The following is a 26,154-nucleotide window of genomic DNA, read 5'->3' as shown; positions in this document are numbered from 1 at the left end:
AGTATAGTAGTTGACTAAAAAAGGGGTAATAAAATAATTAGAAATTTTTATTTGGTTTTGATTCTGTGTCTTATCTTATGAATATCTAATCGACACTATACCTAATAGATTTGCTAATTGTTAAATATACTGTGTTAGTTTCTCATTTATTTTTATTTTTAAACAATAAATTATACGTTTTATGACTTACTATAAATATTTTTGTTTTTCTAGCCAAATTATCGCATGTTTTCTAATATCTATATCGTAAATTGGTATATAAGAATCGATGGTGACGTTGAGATGACTGTGTATTTTATAATATCGATTGTCGACTTCCCTAAATTTTGTCAACCTCCCTATACAGTTTGGCAGGAGGCAAATAGTGTTGTTAACACGAAAAATGAGAATCTAAAACCGTGAACTATCTAGTCGTATCTAAATGGGACGGGCCGTAACGTAAAATCTATTTGCTCATGTTTTATATAAAGTGCTTAGAGATGTGATGCACACCTATTTTTAGGGATTTTTTTCAGAACAAGTCCGTGAAGCTGTACTAACACACACGGGTTAATTTCATACATGATTATTGGCGAACATTCCTTTTCTACAATATTCTTCACTCTTTGCTATTCCGGTTGCGCCACGTAGAAAAATATAAACGTCAATGTCAAAATTACGTTTGCAGTTAAAATGCTGTTGTGTTGTAATATTTCAAAAACGAAGCTGAAATAATAAAATACGAATTTTATTTACGCGCACAACTTTTCTTTTGATTGTACGATTCCAAATGGGTTCCTCCCATAGCACTGAAGTGCCAGGAGGTGGCTCGGAAGGATATCATGTTTTGCGGGTATGTGTTGTCAAGTTCGTATATATTTTTATGTTTTGGGTAACTTGCGTTATCAATATGTTTTGACACAGGTTCAGGACGGGTCGCCAGGTCAAAAGGCTAATCTCGAACCATTTTTTGACTTCATAGTTGCAATAGAAAACACTAGATTGGATCAAGACAATGACACACTAAAAGATTTATTAAAGCAGAATATCGACAACACAATTAAAATGTTAATTTACAGTAGTAAAACTCAGTCAGTGAGAGAAGTAATGATCACTCCTAGTGCCAGCTGGGGTGGGCAAGGTCTACTGGGGGTTAGTATAAGATTTTGCTCCTTTGAAGGTGCAAACGAAAATGTTTGGCATGTACTGGTAAGTAACTTTAGGTATCTATGTAAATGTAACACGTATAATATTTTGATAATTTAGAAATAGTTTAAAATTTAGAAATTTGTAAAATTTGGAAGTATGCTGTTTGGAGGTCAAAACTGGACGCAACTGGACGCTTAGTAAAATGATGTTCTCTGATTGTAAATTAATCGCTCTCAAGTTTTGCCAAGTACTTTTCCTATGACAAAACTAAACTAACACATTTTAACCTCAAAATGTACAAAGAAGAGTTTCATGCTTGAATATATATTTTTGGCACTCATCTGTCACTTGCAAAATTCATACTAAGTGACCGTAATTCCAATCTAACCTAATGAATTCAAAGATTTCTGTGTCTTTAGTAATACTATAAATGTATACATCATACAGTATTTTAGGGACTTTTGTAGAGGCTTTTCTTTTAAAGGGTGAAGCTGAAAACAGCAAGTAACTTATAATGATAAAGTGGTGATATGCTTATGTGAATAATATTGATACTCTGTTACTGTGGTATTTAAAATTGTTTTCATAGCAAATATTTTGAGTCCATGATACAGAATATCTTTAGCCTTTCGTTAATAAATGAGACACTAACACAGTATTTGCATTAGTGTAATTTTTGCAGTGAAACTAAACCAAAGTGAGTAAATGTCTATAAAAGTGGAAATATTAAGTGTCATTTTTGTAAAAATATGACAAATCTCCTTAAATGAAGATAAAAATAAAAATAGATCAATAGCAGTTTTTATCTGTATTTGAAAATATTAATGATTTTTTTATAATACAATATTATTATTATTTTGTTGGAGAACATTATATTATATTTTACATTATGCTATATTTACTAACAGGTCCAGTCACTATCATTATCAACATAAAAAACTAAATAAACTGACATGAAGAAACAGACATTTTATGCAATCAGTGTATTAGACCTGCACATGTATAAATTGATTTAAAATATTGACATAATTAAAATGTACTGTTTATTTATTTTATTGCCGATTGTAATATTACAGGAAGTCCATCCATCATCTCCTGCAGAGTTAGCAGGGGCTCAGACCATTTTCTGATTACATCATTGGTGCTGATTCCCCACGAAGGTAGAGCACTGAAGCTATATGTTTATAATGCAAATGATGACACTTGTCGTGAAGTTCTTATAACACCAAATCACATGTGGGGAGGAGATGGCAGTCTAGGCTGCGGCATAGGGTATGGCTATCTGCACAGGATACCTGTGAGAGGTGCACAAAATGTTCAAGGACAAAAATTGTATACTCCAATGGTTAGTATACTAGCATATTGACATTCTATAAAATATAAGCATAAAAGATGTATATACTCTAAGAATTTGCTAAATCATCTTTTCATTTATTTATTTGTGTGCTTACAGGCAACACAACAAACATCTCAACTTCAGCAGAATCTAATTTCAAATGTTCAAAATTTAAATATAAATGAAGAGAAGGTGCCATTGGTCAGCTCCCAAGCTTCAAACATTCAAGGGGAGCAGGTGCCTTCTGCACCACCACCATTTTTATCTGGGTTCCAATGGTCAATCCAGGAAATTTTACTGTGCCTACTAACGCAACACAGCAACTGAATGACCAAGCTCCTCAACAAACTACTTTACTACAACAACCAAATATTCCACAGCCACCAATGACGGCCCAAACTGTTGTCTCTAACATGGCTACATATTCTAGCAGTAAGTATGAATTCGAACCGCCTACAATCAATAATTTGCGTAATTGCCCCTAATTCTCATAAACTTGAAATTTTGGTATAATATTATAATTAAACCAATATGAGTTGAAAGATTATAATATGTATTTGTATAAAATGCTATATATGTAACAGATTGATGACATACTTAATGTAGAAATACCTAATATTAGAAAAAAAAGTTACAAAATATTTTTAGCTTATTTTCTGTTTGATCCACAGACTGGGTGGTTTAGTTTAATGACACAATGGTAGACTGAACTGATATGTGTTGAACTCTAGTGATTCTATTCTAGTCTTTTTAAGTTTATACATTATATTGTGTAATGTTTTTATATTATTTTGAAATGAGATGTTATGTGTCAAAGTTTATTAAAGCTTAAAAATGGTGCATTTTGTTTACAGATTTAGCAGATGCAACTTTGACAAATCTGGGTAGCATCCCATCAGTTTCAAATGTTCAACCACCAGCTCCACTGCCGAATCTGCCTGGGATTCCCATGAATCAGCCACAGCCTTACATACCGATGATGCCTAATTACACACAGCAACAAACTCCTACTAGCATTCCCCAAAGTGCGCCAAATTTGGTACCAACGTTTGATATGAGCAGTTTTGCACCAGCTCCTATACAACCACCGGCCATCTCCACTGGGTTGCCCATAGTGACTCCAGTATCATTACCAGGCATGCCTTCAATAACAGTGAGCGCTACACTGCCGGTCTCTACTATGCAAGAAATCCATCAACAACAAACTTTACAGCCACAAGACTTATTATCGTAAAGGGATGAGAGATAAATAAAACATTATCTTGCTATTATTATTTTGACATGGTATTTTATGTGAATTTTATTTTCAAACTTTGCAGAACGCATCAGTTAAGTATATGTGTATTTGTTTTCATTACAATATTCAGGAAAGAAAAAAATAAAATTACTACCCACTCCAATTATCCTATGGAATTTGGTTGTACAGACAACTTGCAGCAAAGGCATTTATTTATACATATTTTAAAACGAAGAATTCTAGATATAATTTTTTCTTCCTTGAATATAGTATAATAAATTATTACTCTCGCTATAAAATGCCTACGTCTAAACATGTCCACTGTACTCGAAAACTGTCCAATTCTGAGTATGTGTAAATTATAGGTACCTACCTATAATATTGGAGAATAGAAACAAATTTGAAAGACCGGAGGTAGTACGTAATTTAATAATTAGCTATGCCTAAAGTTTATTTAGATTAAGAATAGTAATACTAAGTATTGAGTTAATATTCCATCATTTATTTTGATTAATTTCATTGTGGTTTGTAAAATGTAAGTCGTATAATCTCTCATAACATCCACCTTCTCAATTTGACCGTCTGAATGACGTGCCCCTGTCGCGTGATTCGGATTTCGGCCGATTGTTAAATTATCCACTGTGGCCCTTATCCCCAAGGTACTCACTTCTTTTAATTAAGTATCTATTACTTGATACAATAAATTATTGATATAAGCTAACAATTTGTACAATTAGACAATTCAGAATTGGACATGATTAATTTAAAATTTATAACCCTGTGGATATTTATAGAATAGGTCATTTTAATACGAGACGAAATTACATTATTTAAATAATTATTGTTATGTAAAAAACTTGGCAAAAATACACGATATAAGATAAATTTATTTGGTATACTTATTCTTTGTTAATCACATCATTGTCAGTATTTAAGAACTTTATAATATAGAAAATAAGTTATTTAAAATGCTCTTTTTTAACATTTACATAAATGGTTGTGCTCATTCACTGTATTTAGTGAATTTAAAATTAAATCTTACAATAATATTCACATATAAATATAAAAAAAACAATATATAGGTAGAGGCATTCTACATTGAAATTATACCTATTTGCCACAGCTTAAAGTTCTTCCATCAATAATACCTAATGCATAAATATTATATAGATATTTTAATGTACAGTTTAAAAATACCTATTCTTAATTCAACATGCAGATTTTAAGGCAAGGTCTGTCGAGAAGCTGCTGGTTTTCTTTTTAAAAATATTTGCAGTATAAATATTTAGCTTAGGGTCATCTATAAATTATAGCACACGTTAAGAAACGGGAGGAGTCAAGAAAGTGTGACAACAGACTATGTGAGAAGGGGACGGGGTCATACATTTCGTGACATATATCAAAACACTTTACGTATTAAAACACAAGAAGTTACTGTAAATGAAAAACTAAAATAGCTAAAATCGCTAGCTAGCGAGCGGCTGCTGTAACACAAGGCCGCTCTTCAACTGGTCGGCTCAAATGCGGCTGCATTTGAGTCAAATTCCGCCCGCCGCGATTTAATGTTGATTTTATTTAGTAGTATAGGTACTCAGATTTGTGTGTATCTAAAATTAAAAAAAAACGAGACGTCACACCGATGGGAGAGGTTCCTAAAAAAATTGTGATGTAAACTATGGACGGTCCCTTAGCTACACAAGGCAGATAAATCATAATTGATGGTCTATGAACATTTTGTTTGAATAACAATTATATTATATGTCCATTAAGTATATTATTTAGTTAAGTTTATAGTCCTCCTTGGAGAACGCTTTGACTGCGTTACTAAAAAAAAATATTCTCATTCGTATTGTTCGTCGCAAGCCTAGGTGTTTGTCCCTTACTTAAATTAAACCTGAACGACGCAAATCACTATTGCGGCGGTAACACGCTACCGCAAAGTAGAAATTAACCCTACTAAATATTACCAAAACAACAACACGCACAGGGTTTTCCCGTTCGTGTTTTCACACACGGTCATAGTAGCTGTAAAAATATGTCGCGTGTATGCCTGCTTCCTTGCACTGAGTTTTTTACATACATCTGTAGGCACCCCTAGCAGGAATTTACTAGGGGGTACTGGTGTGAGTCGCTACACTGGCGTTGCATGCAAACATAAAAGGTGAGAAGTGCGAGACCCTGGGTAGTTACCCCGTTCGTCACTCCTTAAGGCCGCCATTGGCTTTCAGCAGACTAATCGGCCCATTTATGAGCCTTGTAGCATGCTACAGGTAGAAAGTCAAATGGCTTAATAATTATATAGGTAATCCTGTATTTGCGCTGTGGGTTTAAGCTGTATTTTTTAAATGCTATTTTCTATGCTTAACAAGTAGAGGACTGCGTGATTTGGTTTTCAGAAACATCTAATTTAAGTGTGTGTTGGGCATCATNTATCATCTGCGACACTGGGAGGGCGGACGCTGGAGCTTCGTCGTCGTTCTAGACCTAGTCGTGGCGGTATCTGCAACTTTTTCTGTCGAAATAAACGAATTACAGCATGATTCTGATTTCCGTTACTTATATGAAATGATTTATGAAGAAATTATTGGATGTAATTCTTCCATTTTTAAGTTGTGAGCACATATTATGTATTCGTTGATATTTCTTATTACTCCGTAAAAAGTAATGTACAATTTTTTTTTTATATTAACAAAACAAATAAAAGGTAAGTAATGGTAGTTGATATTCACCTTCAGTTTAACAGGTAATGAGTTTAGCAGCGTCACAATAGGTGGAGATATTAAATCAATTGGCACAGTCGTGGGATCGGTTGTGCCTGTTGCTATTGATACTAATAAACCAATCAATATAGTTGCAATGAAGCCCAATCCTGAATACCATAAGTATGATACTCTGAATAACCAGAATAGATACTCTTCAGATTGTTCACTGTAAACAAAAGAAAACATCGTACAGTAGAGAATTCAAATTCGCCGAGAATTGTAACGTATGTCCTAATGTGTCTCAAAGTCTGTGTTAATTGAGTACTCAGGGCGGTTAAATAATTGCATAAGCTTCATCAGTAATACTTTTGATTCATCGAAAAACAGCACAATATATACAAAGCGAATGTCTTAAAGCACACTTTGTACGAATGAAATAGTAATATTTTTCAAATATAATACAACAGTTTTTACTAGGTATCAGCTGTGATTGTTAAGTTGAACGATGCGTCACAGCCTTCCGTGGGAAAACGGCACTCGGGGGCAATGGCATCTGGGAAAGCTGTGCTCCTCCTCCAGCGACAATCACCAATAGCAACCCAAATATGCCGCCTGCGATGGCTCCCTGAAAACACGTACGTATTTAAGTTGGAAAATATTAATATCATGCATAACCTAACGAGTTTGTATATTTCGTTTAAATCGAATAAACCCTGATGTTGTATAATTTGTGCCTACTCCTTAGTGTCTAGTTCATATTTTAACGGCAAGTGGGCGTGGATTCCGCATAAGGTGTGTAGAAATCTGTACTTAGTTTATAGTTAGTATGTTCTCAGCGTAGAAATAAATAAAAGCACTAGCATTCTTACAAGTTGATTTAGTCTCATATTTTGAATCCATAAGTATATGTTCCTTAAATTTGAATCAATGTTGAGGATCGCTCATAATATTTTCGGTAGAAATCATTTAAAGATTCTCTAAAAACTTTCATGCACTTTTATACCTTATAATAATATAATATTAGGTATGTCTATCCAGACCTTAGCATTCGCCCACGGAAACAGCATGCCCAGAGAAAAAAGTCCCAGTGACACACCCCCGGTCATGCCATTAAATGAAAGCGCCAATTGTAATACCGGCCCCAGCCGCTCTACAGCGAACACCAATATGAATGAAACCACGCCGCACACCACGCAGACCCATCGAGCAATCTGTTGAAATAAGGAAATATAGTTATTTTTCATAAGAAAAACAATAACTTTATGAGTACTTTGTTGTGTAATTAGTAGTTACTTACAAAAGCTCCTTTATTCTCTGGCAGTGTTATGTTAAATAGCCCTGTGACGAAATCTTCACATGCAATCGCAGCTAGAGAATTTAAAGCTGATGCTACCGTCCTATAGATTTATGACAAACACTTTAGAACTGTTGATTTTAAAAGAGAACTTGTCAAATTACACACACCATCAGTAGTAATTCTTCTTCCAACTGATCTTATCTTATTCTAGTGTATTATCAATGCAATACACTTCAAATTTCCTGCAGAAACTATTTCGCTTAAGTAGTTAAGTTTAAATTCATGCAAAGTACAGTTCTTATACATTGCTACCAAATTCAGATGATATATTATAGTAAGTAAATAGAAAAAAAAAATCTTGTTCTTAATTTGTAAATAATCACAGTTATTATATTATGTACTATGGCACATAATTACTGCTGTATATTTCTTCTTAGGTAAGTATAAAATATTGGCGTAAATCAGCAGCTTTGTTGTGATCAGTCATTCAGAGTGGGCGAAGGCATTATAATGAAGCTGTTTCCGACCACACAGACGGTCCACGTACACGTAATGCAAATTATTTTTACCCAAAACACTTACAATCGCGGAGGACCTAATTAACGTCTTAATTTTTGTATGTCTTGCCAATGAGGAACAAACGTCAGTGTAACCACGTGCATCAGTCAGCGAATGGTTATTTTTTTTTATTAGCTCCATTAGTATCCCGAACCAAATTCTTCTATATTTAGACAGAACGGACAATTAATGAATGTTCCTAGGCACCAAACATTCGCAAGTTAAATTAAATCCAGTTTTCGAACTGCTCTCCACTGGTTATTTCACATATTATGTGTAATGAAATCAACCCGAGTCAGTTACGGGGACGCCTTTGAACGTCACGGATATAGCAGTGCTGTAAAGATAACTACGATAAAAAAAATACTTAAAACTTCTGACAAGTCTATTATTGTTTACCCAAGGCTTGCAGCAAAGATACCCGCAACGAAAAATCCCGGAACGCCGTGTATTCCACCCAATTGTTGCATCACGTACAACGGCAGAAGTCGGTCGGCGGCGTTGATCGTACCAGCCTGGGGTAAGTATTGTTATTATTACATTGAGTATACGAATACTTATACACTATATTTAACATTTATTCACCATAGGGGATGAATTTTCTAAAGTGTAAATATAAAAGTAAAGCTGGATTTAACATTTTAAAATGTAACATTTGTTACTAATTACGTAAATGAAAATCAATTTCCATTTGTATGTAAGAGCATCAATTGAGAACGACTCAACCGGTTTGACTGATTCCTATTTTGCTGTGTTCCTTAATATTTTTTCGTAGACACTAATCTCCGAAATTACCTAACGGATTCTAATGAAAAATTTTGTGATAGTTTAGTTAGTTCCAGCCTGAAACATAGGATAATTTTGGGCCCGATAGGTTGCGCTTTTCTTTCATAAAAGATAAAAGGTAGATTAAGTACATAAGATATAGTCTGTGGTAGGACGTCAGCCAGAGCCACTAGTAACAATATTTTTCCACCTAGAACTTGGGAAAAAATAGTCAGTCAAAGTAGATCGCTCTAATGTAAGTAATTAGCAATTTACAACGCCTAGCCATATTATAATGAAAATTCAACCCATACCTAACACGCATAAATCAGGTTACATCACATGCCTACTGCAGAATGTACAAGTCATTTAAGCAGCAGTGACACGTAGGAGAGTACGTCAACTTTGTTTACCTGAATTGGATCACAATCCGCGTAGTAGACCGCAAGGACGGCCCCAGTGATGAAATTGACTGAATATACTGCGATAAGGCTAAACGCCGACATCCAAAGCGCTACGCGTACTTGCCATATTTGCTCTACCGCCAAGTATTTTTGCACAGAGGCTTGATTGGCGCAGAACATACTGGTCCAGTACATCGTACCCCCGATAACAACTGACCAGAACGAGTGTCGTATGGTTGGGTCAAAGCTCATGCTGAAAATAATAATATCCTATAATTATTGTTTTAAATATATGCAAGTAGTTAGGTAAAGCTTTAAGATCGGCCTTGTACCAAAATAAATCTGCTTAAATAAATGAACTACAGTCCTGTATATCCTACAATCCTGGTTTATATAATTTAATAAAAATATTATTAGGTACTTTGCAGATTGACAATAATTATTGAATGTTTTATAGCAATGTAGGTAATATTTTTTTTTAACCTTTCACTTTATAGATATTCAATTAGCAAGTAAATGAATCACACGAATTAAAAGTAATAAAAATTTATCGTCGACTAATTATGAAATAAACTTTATCACATACATGATACAAGTTTTAATTAATTCAAGTATGTTGAATTTAAAAATTGACCGATGCTTTTAAGTTTGAATGATTTTTTTCTTACTCTTATACGAAAACTATTATATTCGGTGTGATTGTGTATAATAGAGCCATTGCGCCGGCTAGCGACCACTTAGTTGAGTTGCTAACTTCAAAGGAATCAATATTTTATATCTATAATTAGTTCATTGAAATGTTACAATTGCTTCATCTGTGCCAAAGCGATTCAGGATCCAAGTAATTCGCGTACAAGCCGACAACCGCGGGTTTGTGTTGTACGTAATGAGAGTACAAAAAAAAGTATTATGAACCTTATAAACACACGTTCTGATGACGTTGCAATAGACATTGCTTAACATTGAATTTCTTAACATTTTTGCTTATAACTTTTTTATTTATAGTTCTACGACAAAAAGTTACTGGACTAAAGTTTTAGAGAATTTAATTTGCAACAAAAAATGTTTATAATTTTTTTTTGTCAGATAAATAGTTCAAGAGATACGTAAAAGCCATTTTAACCCCTATTTTCAAGATGACGGCCGTGGGACAAGGGTGGCGTCCCCACAAACTTGGTTTTAGCTTTACACTGACCCCCCAACACTACAAAAAAATAAAATTGCGTCCTCTAAAAACGCAACCCCAAATGTAACTTTTCAATGGACTAAATAGTTGGCGATCATCTAAATGAGGCCTAAATATACTTGTAAAACAAAATAAAATACATCGCACTTACATTCATAAATTATGAAAATTGCGACCATTATTGTGTTAGATTGCGACCACTATGTTAAACAATTAAAATAAAGTTATAAAACAATTTTTATAGAAATAAAATATTTTGTTTATTTTTCTCTTTAAATCCAACACAATTAATTAATAAGAAAAAATTATATAAATATTTAATTATTTGTTTATATTAAAATACTAAAAAATACTCATAAGGAATATTGTTGTCGACTTCAAACCGTACCTACTCAAGTATCTTGTTTTATTTGCGGTTATTATTTTTTTCATACAAAGTCTTGGTGGTCGCAAACTGCAACCGATCGTACTATGGAAACTATATCAGTTAGAGATAACTTTTTATGTATAAATAAGACAAAGTTTAATGAAGAAAACATGTGGTCTTTTAATTAACTTAAAATTTGCATCTTTAAGGTTTTTACAATTCCAAATCCTGAATTGTGCTACTATGAGCTTAATATTAAGACAACAATAAACAAAATAAAAGAAATCGTGAGTCAGAATACAACGACATAGTCGCTTTCAAAAAGTAGTAATATGCATTAAATTAGCGAACCACCACATTGGCATTAATTATTAGATAAAAGTTTACTTAAACATTTATCAATATGTTTTTATTTCGAAAAGAAAGGTTATTGATCTGTAATTAATAAAAACTATTCAGGCAAGTGGTAGCGCACTGGAGGTTGTCGCGAAACCGGCATAATGACCATAATTTATTAATATATTTTAAGAATTTACTCAAAGAAATGGAGGCGATTGGTGTTCCAAGCGTGTTCCCAGACGTTATCCATTCCGCCAATATTTGAAATGCCCATTGCTAAAATTACGGCCAAGGAACCGACTAGCACTGCCGACTGAAACGTGTCTGTCATTATTACAGCTTTCATTCCTCCCTGTGACAATATTAAATTGGCCTTTATTTAGAGAATAACATAAAATACAGAACAAACACATAAGTATATGAATCTGAATATTTAAATATCATAAAATACTAATTTTAAAATTGTACAAACCTGTGAAGCATAGAAAATGCATACGACGTATACTACAGATACTGCTAAATAAGTGTTTAAACCCGTCACTGGAAAAAATAAATCTATTAATTTTCTTATCAATGTTAAAACAATCGGAATTTCGGTTTTATAAAACATTTATTTGAAACCAACAAAGGAATGTTCAAAATAAAGTCTCTCTTTTTATAACGAATAACTCTTGAGTATCATTAAAATGTAATTTAAGCAACTAAGTAATTATAATAGATATATTCCATTACAAGAATTATTGAATATTTAAATAGGTCAAGATATATTCGTCAGTTGTAACTGCCAATATAATTATTTTGGCATAATTTTGAGGTTGTACCAATTAAACTGCGCATTTTATAAAAAATATTTTTGTAGAATCAGACCCAGTGTAGGGGGTAGAAGTATAGCGTATGTACGAAAGTAAATAGCCAACCAAAGTTACTTAAAATATTGCATCATCAAACTATAGTCCTTTTATATAAAAAGGCAATGATATGCATGTGCGTTACATGATGGGGATATAAACGCACACAAACGAGGACTATTCGCATATTATGGCTGTTATTATGACAACCATTATATACTCATAGTCGTAAAGCGATTGCAATAGGGCATGTAGGTAGCCTTCATTGAATGCGTAAGCGTCTATGAGTCATGAAATATCTACTGAACTAAATATGATATGCCGTCGCTGTGTGAAAATTTTGTGGATTAATTCTCACTATATTTGGCGTGTATTAAATACATTGTATATCATGTATATTTAAACAAATAAGTGTTTTATTATTACCATATCCAGTCCTTTAGAGTGTGAACGAGAATAAGATGAAATAGATGACAGAGTTACCGTAACTAATGCCAAAATGTATTATTGACTAGCTTCCGCCCGCAGCTTCGCCCGCGTGGATTTCGGGCTTCAAAAATGGAGGAGGTGCTCAATTTGTCGGGATGTTTTTTTAATGTATGGTGGTATGCAGGTGGTGCGATTGTCCGGTCATTTCCGTCATACATGATTACTGTGTAGCTTTAACCATTAAGGTTGCACACGCGACGGAAGCTTAAAAAATGGAGTAACTTCTCCCGTTTTCCCAACATTTCCCGTCACTGCTCTGCTCCTATTAATTGTAGCGTGATGAAAAGTATACTATAACCAGCTCAGGAGTATGAAAAATAATTGTATCAAGTTTCGTTAAAATCCGTCGAGTAGTTTTTGTTTCTATAACGGTTATACAGACAGACAGACAGACAGACAAAAATCTTACTAATTGCATTTTTGGCATCAGTATCGATCCCTAATCACCCCCTGATAGTTATTTTGGCAATATATTTCATGAACAGAATTGACCTCTACAGATTTATTATAAGTATACATATAGAAAATATAGATATAGATAGATTTAGAATTTCAAACTTTTTTACTTTAAGCTATATTGCGATACACAAGGCATGCCTACATGAACCCGATTGTAGTTTAAAAACAAGGACTGTAGACAACTAATTTAGGAATACTTGTGGTTAGGTATATTTCTATTTTCCACTAAAATTCTTATAACTTTTGAGCAATCTATTCACAGTCACTGCTCATGCCTTTCATCCCCGAAGGCGTAGGCAGAGACGCAACTGGTGCATTCATTTTCCGTCCCGTAATTTTATAGGAGGCAAACCTATCACCAAGCAATCTATTTAATTTATATATTATATTGTAGACTCTATAGAGCGTATGATATCTAGCGTGCTGTTCTATAGATCTTTGACTAGGTACTATTTGGTTTTTATAGTTGTTACCAGTTTCTATCCCTGAATACATTCCCTTATTATGTCATGGTTAAATGTAAAACGTTAAAAGTTGTAGGACTCTCCTAGGTTTCTAAGCAAAGCGGTAGAGTGCTGTTGCAAGCATATTGTTTGTCTACAGTATTAATAGACAAATAATTTCAGTAATAGACAAACTTAATCGAATTTAATTAGAATACCAACGTGAGATGACAACTTGGTGTTAAATTACATATTGTAAGTGAGATTTCTGAAAGTCCAAAGAACCCGCTTCGTTTCCTAATTCATATTGCTTTTCTTTACATCCAGTAGCATAATTATGATTCTGGTATTGGGCATATTAATTGACGGTAGAGCTAACTTGAGATCAGATAACCTGTTAGACTTTACTCTATAGATATTTTTTATAATTTTATAATGCGAGTTAAAGTTTTGGTAAAAATAGGACACATTATACATGTTAATTTTAAAATATAAGTAGGTATTGTATTATTTCAGTATCAAAAATATCGTTGTAGGTATGTATTCTTTCTGTAATTATAAACAAAAAAAAAGTTTTTAATATTGTTAATTTTTTTATTTTCTAGTACCTATCCTAAAATTACGTGAGGTTGATGACAGACATCAATCAAATAATTCTCGCCGAGGCCTTTATAGATTCTACATTGCGTAACTTGAAATGTTATTATTATTCCTTATAGTGCGCACACGCACGCACATTAAATTTTTGGTACTAATAATTTATACGTTACGTAACAGTTCCTATTGACAGTTATGCATTCTTAAGATTACGTAAGATTACTTAAGTATAGAATTAGGGTTTTGTAAAAAATATTTATTCTAATATAGATGAGAATTTTTATCTAGTAAGTAATTTTTGTTGAACTGTTGAATAAATTATTGTAGATGAATGCATTTCTTGAGAGACTTGCAAGTTGCATATCTACTGATGAAATATTTTTAAGCAACAACACCGTTCAAGTACATTTGTTACAAAAATATGTTTATAGAGAAGATGGCTAAACTTAACAACACGCAATAAGTGTATGAGCTGTCATCTTACTATAGGTATGTGGATATCTTGTGCTAATAGAAATAATTGCATAAGCGACCTGGAAAGTGTTTTATATTCAACATGACATTGAATATTGAACCAGTGGGCATGCCTGCACATTTGGCTTCGCATGTATTGCCAAATTGACATTGAAAGAAAATGAAATTAGAATACCAACACATCGCTTTCTCAATGGCGCGTCGCTTTATAGAGTATCATGGAGGGAAGGTACAATATTATTGTTGGCTTTATACGTATACTTAGTATTTTGGGTCGATTTAACTAAATATTATACTACCCGCTTTTGGGTACCCAGTATCACCAATAATAGCTGCTACAAGTCAGCATTATACATCATTTTTAAGATTGCTTACTGTTAAGTAAAATCTCTACGCTCGATACGTGTTATAAATGCTCTTGTATAAAAATTAAAACTTTAAATTAATTTAGTGGAATCGAGTCTTAATAGCATACACACATACTTATAAGTTATTATTAACTATGATGATATGTTTCACTGTGATGCTGGATAATCCTCTCATTTTTAATTATTAATTAAGACTGCGTAAATAAAAATTTACATAACAGCAATACTTTCGATGCTACTACTTTATACGGTGCAATTGGCATAAATGGTATCTAAATAATATTATTATGTAGGTATGTATCTACTTCCATCCATGATATACTTAGAGTTGCTTTACATACCTTATAACAAAATTGGCATAAAATGGTTTTTAAAAAAGCCCAAATTTCTTATATTTTCGTAAAAATGAACATTAACTTAGCAGTAGTCGTACACAAAAATAATAGAGTGTAGGTACTGTTCATATTTTAACAATGACCGAAAAAAAAATTTGACAGACTGAAATGCCCGGGTATGACACGATCTGCTGTTTCCCCTAGCGTTTTCCATCTAACCATGACTAATGCCCGGCACAGATGCAGGAAATAGCAAAAGTATAATGCGAATGAAATGAGATGTCGAAGTCGAGTAAATAATATCATTAAAATGTCTATTTACCATCAGATAGCGCAAGCGCCGGCGCATACACGGCCACCGCCGTGTATAATATCATTTGCATTATGTACAGTGCACTGGCATACACTCTTAGTGATTTGCAGAAACGTATTTCCTAAAATTAAATCCGAATTAATTTAAATGATTCAAGTAATAACTTTATAATAAACATTTCCAAATTGACATTGTAAGTAGCATGGAATAGGTAAATGTAAAATAAAATTTTACTGACATAAATTGATACAATAAATATTGTCAAATATTATATTTTACGAGTCACCACTTTTCTGTTTGCAAATAAGTTATTTAGATACTAGTGAAATTATCATAATAGATGTTTAAATTTCAAAATTACTTACCAAATATTCATAACACGACGTTAACCTAAGCCTCATAAAGACTGGCAGATATAAATTGCTCGCAATAGGCACAACACATACAAATGCTATACATATCATCCAAAACTGTGCACCGGCCATGTACATTTCGGCCGGGTTTCCCAGTAATTCTATTGCTGTTATAAAACTGAAATTAAAAAAATATTTATTATAAACAATGATAGGAACAACGCAATTTTAATTGATAAACTATAATATTTTGTGAAATCAAAGTACCTTGCAGCGAGACTTAGAGCAGTGGGCAATGTCCCCATCGATGACCCGCCTAATAAAAAGTCATCACCTGTTGTTTGTTTTTCTCCAAAGTATCCGTAAAATACGCCGATAGCACACGATGTCAGTAACATAGCCGATAACACGCTGTAGTCCTCCCAGTGGAAAAGTTCATTTGAAGAGCTCATATTTTTGTGATATGTTTGAAATACGGACATAAATGTATTATTGATTTCTTTTAACGCATATTTTTGTGAAGCCTGCGTTATTTTAAAGCTCCCACATAGTAATATGATAAAGCTAAATATCTGGAAGAGAATTACAAAACTTATGAAACTGACCTCAATATGAGGAAATTTAGCTTGCTAAGTACCTATATTTCTTATAAGTTATAAAAATTAGGTATAACAACAATATTAGAAATTATAGAATATTTCATCACGCGACACATTCTATATGTATTTTTGTTTTTATTTTTTCATTCAACCTATTTGTAACAGTATAGAGACTATACGCGGCAATGTGTACATTTTAATGATTTAATTGTTATGTGGGCTGTTAACATTCCGTGTGTTGAAGTAATCTTTAATCAATTAAAATCAATTGCAATTAAATTATTTATAGCATTAGTCATCGGTAGTCTTTGATGTTTTTGTTTTCTTTTATTCCAAGTGAGGTTTGCCGGCCACTTAGCTAGCGTACGAGTTACCAACATATATGACTATGGATCATTGACGGTGTTGCATCGACGATGCCATAGATGAATTGGACTTTACAGCAAGGTATTGGAAATAAGCTATCAAAAGTACTGTTATACTGTTGTTTGTTCATACAAAAACAATGACCTATTTTATCTTACTATACTTCCAGAAAGCCAGTCACTCCTCTGTTTTTTTTTTTCAGATAACCTTTAAATGAGGTTGGTCCAGCATTTTGACTTCTAAAGCTACTTATTTCGCAACACAATATTTCTCTAGTGAATCCTTCTTCTGTGGGCATAACGAAAGTGGTTAGTATCCCAATTCCCAAATTTATTCTGTTGGTGTTATTAATAAATAATAAATACTTCATATCTTGACTATGTTTCAGATGCAAAATTTTAAAAGATTTAAAAAAATATACACACGACGTATGAGGTAGAACTTTAATTTTTACACCGTTTAGAGAACATTTTTATCGAAAATAATATTTCATAAAAGTCCCTAACGAAAGGCCAAATTTTTCTATGGAAGAATTTATTTTAATATTATTCGCAAATGTATATAAAATATGTTTACGTTTGCTTATTATTTTTACATGACTCTGTATATTCATTAGGTAGGTATAATGAGAAAAAGTTATGTCACACTTATTCTCTTATTAAATCACCAAGTGATAGACCTACGGTGTATATGTACATCATTCTACATTATGAATGGTTGACTAGATAGGAATAGTATCTACCAGACTACAGAAATGAGAAAACTGACATGAAACGTTAGGTGAGCTTCTTAGTTGGTTTATAACATAAACATTCTTTAAATCTAGCAAAACTAAATACTGTATCGTATAGGTATAAAAATTTTCGGTAAGCGAATATACCGAAATACGGAGATACACACACAAACATATACTTAGTAAGAGTACAGAGATTTAATACAAATGCTTTAGATATACTTATACAGAAATGTATTTTATAAAAAGAACGGTACGTTATGTATGCATTCCAATTACGACAGATTAGTAATGATTGTATGGCTGTCGGAATAACCCAGTCCATTTTCTTGTGTTGGCTACTACAAACCGGATCGTTCCGGATAGCAGGCACGCTTCATTGAGAACATCAAAGTCAACTCATAGGCATGGGAGTAACAGCTATCCGTTTGTCTCACGTTTCAAGCAATTAAATATTCACTGCATGTTATTGTTGTTGTTTTAGTTTATTAGACCCGTGTACTGACATGGTTTGATGTCTTCGATACACAAATATGTGAAAATATGTTTAATACGTAGATACTTCTAAAATTAATTCTGTAGGTGTTTTTAATTCTTTTGCTGGCTTTTAACATCACTATAAATAAAGTATAAATGGAGTATCAGTTAAATCAGTACTTAATATCGTATCTTATAGGATATAGACGCCCTTTCTCTACTTTGTCTTTTGTTACTGTTATTTAGTCATGAAACCTTATTACTATAACTTATAATGTTATTGTACCGCAAAATATAATAACGAGGGGAGTGAACTTTTCCTGAACTTAAACCAGAAGAGATTTCATTTTACAACATATCATTCGATGATGGCTAGAGATTAGTAGGTAGGTGCGAATATATTAAATGAGAGTGGGAGGATATGAAAAATTCAGCGACATCGGGATTAATATGTTATGTAACGACGTATTATATATAAGGAGCTAAGAATACATGTGATTTGTGGTTGCATTACTAGAATGGTGCTTTCAGACAAAAATCTAAGGTGATCATATTAATTACTACAAGCAAAAACCAGTAAAAATAAGACATCAATGTATTTTCATTACGTTCATGTCGTTTTTATGCAAATATTTTTTTTATGTCCAGCACATTGAATAAAAATGTATTTAAATATTTTAATTCTAAGCTTAACATGGGCTGATTACATAAACTAGCTATTAAACGTATATATGGAAGTCAAAGGTCAGTTCGTGTAACAGTTAACTTATTTTAATTAAAGCCAATACGAATTTTTATATATTGTATTACCAATAGATTGCAGCGCAAAATTTGGCCTTGAATAAAATTATGAAAGAACAATACTCAAAAGATATGAATATGTATATCTACCTATATTCTCTTAAATATTCACAGAATACTGTTGTGCTTGTGTACGAGTATGTGTAAATTGAGAAAATTCGCAACCATGCCGTCTCACATCTAACCAAGTACATACTAACAAAGAAGCCCCAGGCATTCATTATTGTTGCATCGGAAAATGTGTAATATTATTTATGCAATTGATGAAAACCTTGAATGGAGTTGCATGAAACTTTCACCGAATCCTAGCCAATATCGGCATTAACGTCTCAAATATGTTGTTTCGTCACCTATTCGACAAAAATAAAATAATACAGCGTAAGAAATAATTAAAATTGCAATCTTCCTTTTATTCTTGTTTTTATTTTTATATGGATGTTTAATAATATTGTTTCTGAGTCAATGCCTAAAATAAAATGTCATCTAAGCTAAGTAACAAACAAATAAGAAAAATGTGTAATTTAAATTGGTTGTGTTTTAATAATAACCTCTAAATAAACCGTACATAAAGTTCAATCATCAAAACCTATTTGATTTTGAGTAGTTTTTGTCATTTATTTCAAACGAAACACGGAGCAAAAAATTATCACTTAGCTAACGGAAAAAGAAATAACGATGAATAGTTAACCTCTCTCCTTTGGAGTCGTTTAAAAATCATACTTATTTGTGCTTTGGGTTTAAACTTTTACTACTTTTAATTACGATCGAGCCTTGTTTTTGTTTTATATTTCACAGAATATGTGCAAAACATGGTATGTACCTACAGGACGAAAACATACGTACACGTCACTATTCTTATTTATTGTCGACAATAATTGCGTGCTACATACGTAGCGATGTTGACGATTTGCGGGTCGCATATGAAATGAACCTACTGTTTATACGGTAATGATGTCTTAATAGACAGGAATCATTTAAGATTTCTAGGTTCTATGTTTATCTGGTTATGAAAAAATATCTCTGAATGAAACCACTACTGCATGTTATTAGGTACACATCTGGAAATTAAATAAAATAGAGTTAAAAAAATATCTATAACATAGTACGGCAAACAAGCAATTGATCTTCCGCATCATATACACAACTCAAATAGAATCATGTTGGTGCTCCGACTTAAAGGGAAGTAATGAGGATAATGAAGGTAAGGAATGGGAGGTGTTCCGAAAATACTAATAAAATGAAATATAAGGGCCATCGGACGGTCATGGGGCGCAGACAAACCAGAGAACTCGTAGTGTCCTAAGTACTTGTATTTAGTCTTCGTACTACATACATACAGCACCCTTCGGGATCATCATGATGATGATGATGATGACATAGACATATTTTGAGCATAACATATCAAACCCAGGTATAATTCTACCTATATTATTATGAATGCTATTTTAGAATTTAATGCATTTAGGTATATTGGAATGATTTTATACAAAATTTCTGTTTAAATCGTATTCGGACATAATGCTATAAAAGTTGCTGTATGCAAATCTAAAACCTTCCTATTTCATTTTAGGAGATAATAAATTTTACTTCCTTATTTATTTTCCTTTATCATAAGTAAAGTTATGTAAGTGGAATCCAAACATATAAATAATATTATTTTGTTACAAAATCTGATCGTAAAATTTGAATAGACACTAAAGAAATTTTCAATCTTCTTTTTAACCAAATACGCAGTTAATAGTTACCAAGTACCAACGTAATATTTAAATTATCAAATAAAAAATTAACCCTCCAAAATGTATGTCAAAATTAATAGGTATAAATAGTAGGTATTGTGATATTATATTATCCAACATTGATTAATCATCATTGATTTTACAATGTAAAAATATTTGTCATTTATTAGTTAAATTTTAAATTAAATAGGTAGGTACTAAACGCGAGGCTAAGATTAAATTCCAAACAGGCTCATACTGGTCCAATTGAAGAATTTTTTTCTCAAAATTTTACCATACCATCTTCGTCACACACTTTTTATAGATTCAGTCCGAGGAGAAACTATATATAGGTATTTAAGTAATCAAGTAATAATTATTATAATCGTTCCATGATTGCCATAGATGTCGTAATAACCCTTCTTTTTAACATCAAACAGTTAAATACGTTTGATGTTTTACAATAATGTTATTACTACTTAAAAGTTAGTACCTAAAGAATTTTATAGATGTATCAAGCTTACCTTCTAAGATTTTTAAAAAATTGTTGTAACCTTGTTATCCATTTGCTTAATTATGTCTAAATGAATATATTTAGCGTATATTTTGAGCTACTCACTTTAAGAATATTGCTTTTTTTTTTTTTTCGTTTCACACTTTTTTTCAAAATAGCTGTTATATAGCAATGATTGATGGTGTGTCGCTTGCAGACTACTGAGGGTGACACTCGGTGTGACAACCATCTACACTAATCAATTGTATCTCGCACCAAGCTAATCACAAGTGCCGCAACAGAAGCTCTGTTTCTTTTTATTTATTAATCTACACACACACACTCTTATATGATTCATCCTTCTTATTTTAGGTTACGTCTAGCGTATAATAATTAAGAAAAGCTTGCTTTAATTTAATTTTGGGTTCGGCTCATTTAGAAATATTGGACCAATATGAAATATTGCATGGTTTAGTGTATATCTACATTTACCGGTTTGCTGGTATGGACGCCTGCTAAAGCATTCACTTGCACATCTTCCTAGTATTTCCACATTATAGGCTTGTGTCAGGTCAGTCTGGGGTCAATAATTCCCGCGAACAAAAAGCAACCATAAAGAATGATTACTTGATGTAAAGGTACACTTATTTTTGTTTTCACTTTCAATATAACGCAATACATCGAACCTACCTTTCCATTTTACATTAAGACGCACAGTGAGCCTGGAGTTTTTAAATTCGACTTACTTGAGTGCGTATCAAAACGATTATAATCATTAACCGCGCTTACGCATTTAGCGTATGTTTTGCCTATTTTATGGATGTATTTTGTCTTATTACCGTCTCAAACGCAAGGGTCATGCATGCTATGAGTGCAAATTATATGCAACACGCGTATAAGTTTGTGTACGCTTATAGTGCTTACGTGTGTATAATTGCGTATATGCTTATTTGAGATCAAAAACCTCGTATAGGTATTTAAAAAAAATAGTTTGTACCTATTAGTGATGTAACGAATATTCGCATTCGCATTCGCTTTCGCGAATATTCGCATATTTTTGGATATTCGCATTCGCATTCGCAAAATTTCTGCGAATGTTTTGCGAATGTCAATATTAGAAAAAAATATTTGAAGATAATAGGAGAATGCCTCCGTGGCATAGTTCTACTGCATGTGCGGTATGGCAGCGCTATGAGGTCAACACAAAATTATTTCGTTTACTTTAATAAAACTTAAAAATTCAATTCTCATTAGATCTTGTAACACAATAGCAAGTAAGAAATTAAAAGCATTTGAAAGAAACAAAAACAAATTCTTCTATAATTTTTTTATCAGTCTTTACATAACTTTTAATGTTTAGATAATTATCATCTTGAATAAATATCTAAAGAATATATTAAATAAACTAAAACAATATTCTTCTACAATAAACTATAACCTTTCTTTAAAACATACCAATTAATTAACTATTTAGCCATAGAAAATTGGCGCCAAATTTGAAAAACTAAACATTCGCATTCGCGAATGTCGGTAGAATATATTCGCATTCGCATTTCATTCGCGAATGTTCAAAAAATGACATTCGTTACATCACTAGTACCTATCTATCGAGACAGGTACCCTCACATGTAAGACGGTAGTTAAGCAATGAATAAATTTAATAGTGTGATAATATTATAGAAAACTGAGTTAAAGCTTATTAAAGTACTTTTTTTTGTTCCTCCTATCCAGGACAATAGACATTTTTATTATTTTTAACTTTTTATTGTTTTGTTTTATTTGAACTGATCTTACTTATTATAACGTTATCCTATTTTAGTTTATACTATCTTACTTTTATTTATCTTATATTACTAATATAGTTTTCTTGTATTCTATTTATCTTACTCCATTAATCTATTTTTACATGCTTATCTTATATAAATTACTATGTATAATGTTTATATAATATTTATTATATAACTAGTAATTTTTATTATTACTACTTTTTTTCTAACTATTTTCTTACAGTACTCTACAAACTTATTTATCTATCTCTATCGTTAACTATGCTACTTAAATTACCTTAATCTATCTTACTTTGTAATAAATTTTCTATATTAAACCGTTCCATTTCGTGAACGGGACTTTCGAGTAGGAGATGTGGGACTGTCTCCCGAACGTCAGGGTCACATTGGCACGCCGGGCTCTTCTTGTACTTGAACCGATGCAAGTACTCGGAAACTCGGAACTCTCAAAATCATCTATGGAGCGACTTACTTAGCTTGCATTACATACGGATCACCTGTATAGGCCGATAGGGCAACTATCGGTGCTGTGCGCAGGAAACTGCTCGAGAGTCAACGATTGGCGTTGATATTCTTGTGCAAGGCGTATAGAACTGTTAGTACAGAAGCTTTGCCTGTCCTGTGTACTCCCTGTCGATTTGGAGGTACAGCGTCGCGCCGCTATGTATTACTCAACCAGAGAGGATATGGATAAAAGTTTCTTACGTCTCGCGAGCTCTTAAGAATCGATAGACTATTTAAAACCGCACACTGATGTACACAACGAGTTATTAAATGAATGGCAATGTAGGTGGGACTCGTCTTCGAAAGGGCGTCATTTATATAAATACTTTCCGTACGTTCGCGATCGCCTAATTAAAACTTGGCTAGAAATAGATTACTGTATCGCAATTTCTTACCGGCCATGGTAATTTTAAGGGTAAACTGTTCTCATTTAGGCTGGTTGATTCTCCTGCGTGCCCATGCTCTACACCTGGTTACGAGGCTGAACAATCTGCTCATCACGTACTTTGGGAGTGTGGTCTCTGGCATAAAGAGCGCAACATCATGTTAAACAGTATGCAAATAACATCTGGGGTTGTATACTACATGGACCTTGTTTAGACTAGACGGAATTTCCGTGCTTTCCGGCGTTTTGCCATGTCTATTGTAATCAAATCTAACAGCTCATGTGAGGACCCTTTCATTTAATTTTATCCGTGGTGCTTTATAACTAGCTTATCTAGTTGTAAACGTCCCTATCCTTGAGGTTAAATCGCCTCCTTACATCATGATTTTGTCACCCGCATTGCTCTGGAGGGAAGTGGACAATTAATATTTCCAACTCCTCCCTATCTTTCCATTTGATTAATTTCGTTGCGGGATAATGACATATTAGTTTTCCCTGAGACTCGCCGAGCTTCACTGCTCGGTGTCATAAAATGCGTGCCACTGCTGATCCTGGCTTACAGGAGTTGTAGTGGTGGGTGTGAGGGCGGGAATGTTTCTACAAGTACTCGGAGAATCCGCCGTGCCCCTATTAAATTACTTAGGTTTCTTGGAGAAGGTACCTAACGACAAAGATTGAGTATTTAGGTGTGAGGTATCTTGATTTAATACACGATTGATTTGGCGTAAATTATTCGTAAAAACGCATTGGCGGTTTATACCTATCATTTGTTTATTACGTTACAGCAATGGGGATACTTAAAATTTACCTCGAAATAACTTATAGTTACCTATCTAATAAGATATTATTCGGATCAATCAGTCCTTTTTTTAACGTGTCATCCATTTAACCAGAAGTACAACATAATAGCACCAATAGTGAGATTCAAAATGATCATAAATTTCATGTAATATTGTTTAGTTTTGGCTGCCTAGAAATGTCAGAGAACAAAAAGAAGTTGCTACTTTCATCACATAAATTTTATCTAATAATTATTTGCTGCAGGCATCATGTCTCATACACATTGTTGTATCGCCTTATAATCTTTAATTATTTACCATATATCGATAAATTCCTTGCGATTTTTTTGATCAGTTGCCATAATTATCTAGGATCTAAAACTAAAGTTTGCTTAGAGCATCTTCGTATAAAGTTCGAAAACTGTTAGATTCCAATGATGTAATCTTATGCATGGCTGGAGGCAGGTGGAGGCGCAGCCCCTCCTCCTTTAACATATCTTAAATGAAATTTTCCCCCTTCTCCTCCCCCGGAATTAAAAACAGGCTATTCCCATGGTATTAGGTCAATTGAAATCTTAAATTTCGTGCGACCTAATCAATAACTCATACAATTATATTATTACGCTTAAGGTAGGTTTCGGAACTGCGTAATTTTATCTTGAATTTATTTCACGTGTTACTAAATTAAGGCAAAAAAACGTGAAGTTAATTTAGTAAAATCAATTAGTAATACCTAGTTAGTATGATATATTTAATCTATTGCTGTGTGCATAAAGTTAGAATACTACGGAAAAGAACGCGTCTCGCCGAAAGATTGGCGAGTGTAATATGTATTTTATATACTTATTATTTAATTTTTTTATATTTAATTTTAAAAAATAAAAAAATTGTATCACTTAATAAACCGGAGATTAAGTAGATGTTTTAACTACTTTTAAGTCTAATATTAGTATGTCACATTACTTAAATGAAGATGTTTTTTGTTTATGATAAATTTTCGATACGGTGGTTTTCGCTCTCGGATAATCAGTATCGATACATTTTGGTTTAAGTTTACCGTAAGTACCTAATATTTTTTTGTGGGTCTGTGGTAGTCTGTGGCCTGGTACCTATAAATTTTTGAATTGTTCGATAGATTGTAAAAGTTCGTATTTGATGGTTCGTCCGAGCTAGATCTCCAGTATGACATATCTACGAACAACACGCTAAAAAGACGATAATAGGTTCGCATAAACATGACATGGAAACCCACAATTTGTGTTGCGTGTGGCGTCTAACGCGGATCGTACCTATTAACATTTAAATTTGAATCTCAATGTGTTGTTCTTAACCAGATAAGTAGGTATACATTTTTAATATTTTATTACATTACTGCTTCAGGTTACGTACACAGTGTTGAATTACATAAGTAATACGAATGAGTAGATACGAACAGTAGATATGTGCAAACATTTGTAACGCTCCACCAGAGGTCAGCTTTTATATGTATAATTTAATAATATTTCGTTTTTATACAA

General features: G+C 32.8%; 2 protein-coding genes across 2 annotated transcripts; one reads left to right on the top strand and one right to left on the bottom strand.

The window, feature by feature from the left end:
* Positions 1–666: 666 nt before the first annotated feature.
* On the top strand, positions 667–4,590 carry LOC119191979 (Golgi reassembly-stacking protein 2-like). Its single transcript, XM_037445829.1, is given in 8 exon segments — positions 667–832; positions 904–1,188; positions 2,205–2,237; positions 2,239–2,279; positions 2,281–2,473; positions 2,582–2,732; positions 2,735–2,896; positions 3,319–4,590. Coding segments are annotated over 8 exon segments (1,308 nt in total). The 5' UTR covers positions 667–769; the 3' UTR covers positions 3,699–4,590.
* Positions 4,591–6,126: 1,536 nt separating this feature from the next.
* Positions 6,127–21,934, bottom strand: LOC119188395 (sodium-coupled monocarboxylate transporter 2-like). Its single transcript, XM_037445830.1, is given in 14 exon segments — positions 6,127–6,213; positions 6,431–6,629; positions 6,878–6,948; positions 6,951–7,028; positions 7,444–7,614; positions 7,701–7,800; positions 8,658–8,773; positions 9,437–9,680; positions 11,517–11,671; positions 11,792–11,859; positions 15,655–15,766; positions 16,011–16,176; positions 16,266–16,570; positions 21,873–21,934. Coding segments are annotated over 13 exon segments (1,782 nt in total). The 5' UTR covers positions 16,481–16,570; positions 21,873–21,934.
* Positions 21,935–26,154: the final 4,220 nt, after the last annotated feature.

This window comes from Manduca sexta, unplaced genomic scaffold, assembly GCF_014839805.1.
Source record: "Manduca sexta isolate Smith_Timp_Sample1 unplaced genomic scaffold, JHU_Msex_v1.0 HiC_scaffold_2178, whole genome shotgun sequence".
Lineage (NCBI taxonomy): Eukaryota > Metazoa > Arthropoda > Insecta > Lepidoptera > Sphingidae > Manduca > Manduca sexta.
Note: the sequence above shows the minus strand (reverse complement) of the source record. Positions and strands in the feature narration are given on the sequence as shown.